General features: G+C 29.8%; 1 protein-coding gene across 1 annotated transcript; it reads right to left on the bottom strand.

The window, feature by feature from the left end:
• Positions 1 to 306: 306 nt before the first annotated feature.
• Positions 307 to 4,465, bottom strand: LOC100810201 (probable sugar phosphate/phosphate translocator At3g11320). Its single transcript, XM_003520889.5, has 4 exons — positions 3,555 to 4,465; positions 1,773 to 1,876; positions 1,408 to 1,636; positions 307 to 983 (listed from the first exon to the last, which is right to left on the bottom strand). The coding sequence occupies exons 1-4, from the start codon at positions 4,005 to 4,007 to the stop codon at positions 831 to 833; spliced, it is 939 nt and encodes a 312-aa protein (XP_003520937.2). The 5' UTR covers positions 4,008 to 4,465; the 3' UTR covers positions 307 to 830.
• Between the last annotated feature and the right edge of the window lie 3,240 nt (positions 4,466 to 7,705).

Here is a 7,705-nt window from a genome sequence, read left to right as displayed (position 1 = left end):
CATAAATCACGAGTATCTTTCAACATGCTAACTAACCTTACTTGTAGTTCATAATTATCATTAATCTAAGAAAATTTTACATAAATAAGAATCAAATATATAAATTTAAATATAACGTGACCTTAACATGATCTTATACCAGCGTATCAATCTTTTAAGTTATTTTCTTCATAGTATTCGTCAAGGATTTATAATTAATAATATTAATTATTAAATATAATTTCAAATGACAAGGTTGTGTGTAGGTTTTTTTACCTATTTCGTTATAGACATCAAATAAGTGAGATCTTATAAAAATTAAACATAGGTTTAAAGAATTAATAAATATAAATTTTTTATTAAAAATTGCGTCAGAGTGCATTAACAACACTTTTTAATAAAATATTTTTTTCAAATTAGTTAACATTTGCCTAGCGGAAAAAAATGTTAACATTTGCCTAAAATTATAAGGACAAATATAAATGTAAAAGCTTGCATGTCATGTACTACACATGACAGGATCCTCTATGGCTAAATTATTGGAGTTCCTTTTTTAAATGTTATGAAAAAGAAATTGCAGTGATTGAAGGAGCCGATAGCAAAGCCAATAAAAAATGACTGATTAGGCAATAGGCATGAAGCTCAAGTCCACATCAAAGGGTTTATGGGGAGTGTGACTACTCCCAAAACGCTTGCAATGAATGAAATAGTTAGGGGGGAAATATTCTTGTTCACGTGTAACAAAAGTGGTTGCTGCAAGCTCATAATTTTGTATGCATAAGTATAACTTGTTGGCCCTCTCGCTTGTGGTAAATCACACCCTGCTTTGATTGGTAATCTTGTTAATTTTACTAATTTTTGCTATACCTCTTCTTGGTTTCACTGTACAAGATAACTCCAATGATAGTGAGTGCATAGCCAAGCATTCCTATCATTGAAATGGGGTTTTTGAATATCAAAATTGAGACCACCACAGCAACTGCCCCCTTTGCATTTCCTAAAACCTGAAAAGATTTAACAAATGACATTCAGATTCACTTTATACCATATTTTATATATTTAGTGGTTCATTTGGAAATACCAAGAAAAAAAAACAGCCTTATTCTACTAGGTGTGGTCGGCTACAAGAATCACATACTTTGCCTACATGAATCACATGATGCTATTTGACACCGTTAAAAATTAAAATTTCAAAAGGAAACATTTACTATTCCCTGGATGGTAGAATAGAAACATCATTCAATGGAACATCTTGAGAATCATTCTCAACAAATGTCTGCTTCATTTAATTTTTCTCTTTTTACAATTTAGTATGTGAAATGCAGGCAGCATGTTGAAATGAGACCTTAATCTGTCGAGTTATTTCCATATGAAAAATGACTAATGTTAAGCCTTAACAAGAATTGGATTTATGGTGTTAGGATATACCTGAAGGGTAAGTGCACTTGTATGTTTGGTCACCAAAAAATTAGTGAGGTTCACAAAATATGCAAGAGAAGAACTGAGAAGCAGATACCAAAAAATTCTTATATCCTTTCTGGCAAGATCCATAGTGATCTGAATCACATTTCCCTCCATCAACAATATTGTAGGAAGTAAGACCATCACTGCTATTGGAGCCATATAAAGCAGCAGGTTCATAGAATTCAACTTTTCTCTGAAAACCATCAAAGTAATTTTATGTTGGTTTACAAGTGTAGAGAACTATATAGCACTTAGTGCAATTCAGAACCTACAAGTTCTTTAATTCAATCTTCTTGCTACCATAAGGAAAAAGCAGAAGGAATCCTTACCCCTCTGAGGACAACAAAATATCTTGAAGCACTGATTTAAATGCTCTGGCACCAGTCGATGAAACACAGATTATAAATCCAAACAGATGAAAACTTGGTTCACCCTGCAGGATAAGTGTTAGTGTTACATGTGAGATTCGAAGAAAACAAATTGATTCTTGGGAGAGATTAAAACAAGTAAAGCTAGCAATTGTTTTGATAGGATGATTAAGAAGAAGTTCGAATAAAGAAATAAAAAGAAAAAAAGGTGGCTTAAAGAAATTGAAGTAGGAAAAAAGGACTAAATGTGGACTCTCACGTATAAAACAAGACATGTTCTTATGCTAATTGATTCTTCACAAAATGGCTACTCAATTTCACCCTAATTAATTGCACCGTCTTCTCAACTAGTTACCCGTTTGTTTCAGACTTTTGATAGAATTGAATTAATTGATGTTGATAGAGTTAGATTTCATCTTAAAATCAATTGGTATTTGTATTTATATATGAGAATTGTCCAGCAGGAAAACACACTGTTTTGTCCTGATCCTCTGAGTTTAACATAGAGAACTAATTTTATGCTGTTGAATGTTAAAGAAATGTATGCTCAAATTAATCACAACTACAGCTTTTACATTGTAATGTGTGCAGTGTGAAAATCTGATTTTGATTATAAAACAAACAGGCCCTAACATTTTTTTTCCTAGCGAAACCTAACACATTAAGCTATAGCTAATCTTACTTAACTAGCATTATCAACAATATGCTTTGATTTCTTAACTTTCCCTCCAACTTTGTATAGCCAATTAGCATGTCTTGGGGCTATCTCTATATGTTCAGAAGTTTCTCATTTTTTATCACACTGGTTATGCACACAAATTCATAGACAGGATGATTGAAATAAGCTCTGTTCTGACAAAGCCATGCACTGAAATGAAATAACTCTTTAGTATCTAAACTTAGCAAAACAAAAAAAAATGTCAAGAATGAAGTTCACATGGTAGCATTGTTTATTGCCAATAAATTGGAGCAATATTTAGTGACTTCCAATTCCAACACTAAAGGACCACATAGAAGCTTTAAAATGTCAAGAATGAGTTCCAAAAGGTTTAAAGCTATGTTTGTACCATTTGCAACATTATTTATTGCCAATAAATTGGTGCAATATTTGTTGACTTCCAATTCCAACCCTAAAGGACTGCATAGAAGCTTAAAAAAAGAAGGGAAAAAAAGAAATAGATAACGAGTTTTGCGATGCTAGCTAGAGAAATAAGAAATTTAAGGATTTAAGTAGCCTTATATTTTGGCTCAATAGTTAAATAAGTATGAAATAGTTGAATCAGATTGATCGAGAAAAAAAGAGAAAGTTTTCTCACCAAAACTCCTTAAATTTCCGATATTATTACAAAATCTCTCTTAATTTAGGCATATACTTATTAACCAAAAAACTAGGAAAAATTGGCTTGTTTTTACTCCTATTTAAAGGCATCTCATCTTTTAATAAAAAAATTCATGTTTAATTTTTATCTATACAAAATTTTGTTGGACCAACGATAATAAACAATCATACAGAGTTAGAGAATACTCTCCGTCTTTGATCAAGACAAAAAAAAAAGTAATATCGTCCTTAGACCAAAATGTAAATTTTTTTCATCCAAAGTAAATAAATAAATAAAATTAAAGATAAAATGAGATATAAAATAGATTAAATGGTTAAAAAAGAGAAAACGATTCTGGTTTGATTTTTTTACAGAGAAAATTAATATTTTAACAAAATAACATTTATCAATGAAAATTGTTTACCCCACTAGCTATGACGACGCCCGCAACAACGGGCAAGAGCGTGGCGTACGTAACCCAAGCCTCCCTCTTGGCGCTGACAGCATAAGCGAAAACGGCGGTGAAGAACGGCGTGGTGGCGCCGATGGCCTGATTAAACGACACCGGAATGTACCTGAGCGACACGTTCCCGCAAACGACGGAGAAGCAGAAAACGACGCCGAGCGCCACGATCCTCCAAAACTGGCTCCTGGACCGCACGCGCTGCAGCGGAACAGCTTCCGTAACGGAAACAATAACGTAGCTGAAGAGCGAGCACACCAGCATGTGACACGTGGTGAGGAACACGGGGAACCTAAAGCCGTAGTTGCTTAGCAAGTACTTGTTCAGAAGAAGAACCCCTATGTTGGAAGTGTACCATGCAATCACAACGCCAATGGTTGACCATGGAATAATAGTATTGTTCATCATCATCATCTGGGTCTCAAACTCTCAATTGGGTTTGTGCAAAATGGTTTCTTTGTTAGTTTTAATTTTTATTTTATTTTTTTATGAGAATTATTTAAGGAGAGAGAGAGAGGGTTTGCAATTAAGGATGTTTACAGTTGTATAGAATAATAGTGCAAGGTAACGTAATTGGTGAGAAGTGAGAAGTGAGAAGGAAGGAGGAGAGAAGTGATTGTTGGAAGGTGCAGGGTTTATGCCAAGTGCATGCAGAAATGGGATGGTTCATAGCTTCATGCCACCAACGAGGGTGAATTGGTGGGTCCGAATTCATTTTCAGAGCTCGAAAGTAATTGACACTGGACTTGCCATTTGGTGTGTAGGTGAATGTTTTGCAAAGGTGTAGTTTAGGGGAATTATTGTGAAGATGGGTGTCATGGAAACTTAAAAAATAAAAAACAATAATACTAGTAGTAGTAATTAGATACCACAGTCCACATATTTTCTTTTTTAAAGTAACTAGCTAGATACACATCTTCTATATTGTATAGTGATTTTTTTTTTCAAAAGAAGTAGTAGTACGTTATTAAATTTTTGAAAAACTATAAAGGGTCACTTCTTGTAAGTTTGTATAAATTCGAAACTATAATGATAATTTTTATATAATTATACATTGGATATAAATATCACATCTTGTAAATTGTATAGTGATATTTTTTTTTCCAAAAAAAGTAGTTGTAATTAAATCTTAGAAAAACTTGTCTTAATCTGTTTATGGAACAAATTCTTTCATTTATAATTGTTGGATTAATTTGATCTCGACGTTAATTGGCATTAATTTAAACTAATTTTTGGGTTAATAATTTACTCAATTATTAAATTTTATCATATAGTAAACACTACAAATGGGTCCGTCCTTGGAGAGTTGGAGAACATAGGAACACTTTGGCTAATACCACAATTCCAACTAGAATCTGACAAGTAAATGACACTAATTAATTAAATTGCCAGCCTAGCAGGTTGAAGTTAATCACAAGAAACATTTGGCTGAATCTATGTTTGCTGGCAGATTTCAGCTTTAACACTCCCAATGTCCAGAAGAGTACCGATCTATAGATACTTACAATAACATCTTAATTTCATTTTTTTTTTCAGATCATGTCTTTTATTATATATATCACTTGTTTCTTTATTATTTCTTTTTTCTTTTCTTGGTATAGACACCTGGCTGCCCAACAAACCAAACGTTTTCTTATCCAGAACTTAGTGCATATTTATTTTATTGTTGTAAACAGATTTTTGGGACTTACAAAAGCATCCAAATTATTTTTTTTTTACAAAATTGAGATCGTAAACCATTAAATTTATCTTGAAATTTGTGTACTGTATTTTGAACGGAAATCTAAACATATTTATTAGTTTTTATTTTTGTTTAATTTTTAGATAAATGATTATTCATGTAATTTTGAGTTGAAACCTGAGAGACATGGTTAAGTGAAATAGCCTTATGCGACTTCAATTTCCACATTAAAAGAAAAGTCTTCTCGTTCTAACATAATTACTACCATCAGTTGTTAGGTTGTCCACTAGTTCGTGCTTATATGCATGTTACAATTTGGAATTTTTTGTATTGGATTAGAATGGATATTTTGCTTGTTAAGTTTTAGAGATTATAAGTGAAGTTTGGAATTAAGTTTTAAACGTTGTCTAAAAATATTTAAACAGTATAAAATATTATTAAAAAAATGTCATATAATTTTGTTTGAAATTAAAAAAATATATAAATATTAATTATTTGAATTGATACTTATTAATTTGATTAATTTTATATTAAATTATTTTTAAAAAATAATTCCAAACATTTTTGTATCATCATATTTTTTTAATTTAATTTTTTTCAAAAATATATTAAGCCATTTACCTAGATAAATTTCATTTTTAACTTTATAGTGGTTTATTTTATTTTAAATTTCAAAATTTCCAAAAATAACTTGTTAATTAAATATATAATTTTCTCAAATAAATGTCATAGTAAATGAAACTTTATCCCAATAAATAAATAAATATTATTTTGTGATTAAATTTCAATCATATATTCACATAAGAATATATTTTTATCAATGATAAAATATTGTATAATTTTTATTTGTAAGGTCTACAGTTTAGTATGAAAAAATGTTATTAATTAGTTTTTTTATAATTATTTTCATTAAATATTTTTATGAATAAATATCATAAGAAATTAAATTTTATTAAATAAATAAAAAAAATATTTTTCTGTAATAAAATTTCAATCAAATATTCAGCAAGGATATATTTTCATCCATGGTAATTCCTTCGTGAATTATTATTCATATTCATACATCTACTCAAACGTAGTTAGTATATCATTTTTTAATATTTAGTAGATTTCCCCTAAAATACTACTACCAACCATCTAACACACGGTTAGTTAACCACCACTCTTTACCTAATTATCCTCTCTCTTCTTTTAACTTATAACAACTAAAAATGAGATTGTTTTTTTTTTTTATGAATTTATTCAAGAATTTAAGATATCTTAAATTCAACCATGACATTGAACATAAGGAAACATTATTGATATTTAATTTTTAAATTAAACTTAAAATAATGGGTGAAAAAGAAGACCCAAAAAATAGAAAACTTTAATTTCCTTATAACAACTTTTCTCACACAGAATTCGAAATTAAAGCTAAGAAGATGGAGGGAATTGTAGAAAAATATAAATAATAAATAAATGCAATAAAAACACAAATAACATGTCATCAAGTCAAAACAAGTAAATTAATGAGGTACTAATTGATATACGACACTAAAAATAGGTGTATAAAACAAAACAAAAAAAGAATGTAAAAAGAAAAACTACTGATTAAATTAATCGTGAAATAGGATATTGAAAAAAACTCTATCTTTCTTTGAATCATTTCAAATTTTTTCTTGTATAACTCATCAAAATGCATGTTATTTGTCTCTAAAATTGCAGTCATGGTAAAATCTTGGTTCATTTAATCATTAGGGACTCCCAAGCACCAAAATTATCTAGAATTAGAAAATTTGAGGACTTGTTATTCAACAGTATAACATGACTTATATACCAGTGTCAACCAATACCAATATCCATAGTAAGTATGCTCTTATTTAGATTTATCCGAATTTACTTTTTTACCTCATTTCATTCATTTGACTCTTTGGAATATTCGTGTTTTTTTACAAATCAAGACACATTTCTTTCTTTCAATTAGTTATTTAATTTTATTGTGATTTTGTCGAGGAATATATATCACTACTAAAAAATCATGACTTAGCGACTGAAACATTCTATCGCTAAATCGTTAAATTCGATCGCTATAAGTGTTAGTCACCGAAATAGCGACTGAAATAACCACGTGGCAAAAACACTAGTCGCTAAGTCCTTTGTACCAAATTTATTTTCGGCTGCTATTTAGCGACCGAAATACTCACAAAAATAATAAATTGAGTCACAACATATTTGGTTGTTATTTTGCTTGGGACCAATTCTGCAACTAAAACAACCGGTCACTAATTCGATTGCTAATAAATACTTAAATTTTAAATATAAAATAAAAAAACAATATTTGGTCGCTATCGTATAATTAATTTTAAATATAAAATAAATTCAGGCGGTGTTCGGTAGCTATTTCAGTCACTACTGAATAATTAATTTTAAAATAAAATTTAAAAAATTAACT

The sequence above is a fragment of the Glycine max genome, chromosome 3 (genome assembly GCF_000004515.6).
Source record: "Glycine max cultivar Williams 82 chromosome 3, Glycine_max_v4.0, whole genome shotgun sequence".
NCBI lineage: Eukaryota > Viridiplantae > Streptophyta > Magnoliopsida > Fabales > Fabaceae > Glycine > Glycine max.
The sequence above is the reverse complement of the archived record's forward strand: the minus strand, read 5'-3'. Positions and strand labels throughout refer to the sequence as shown.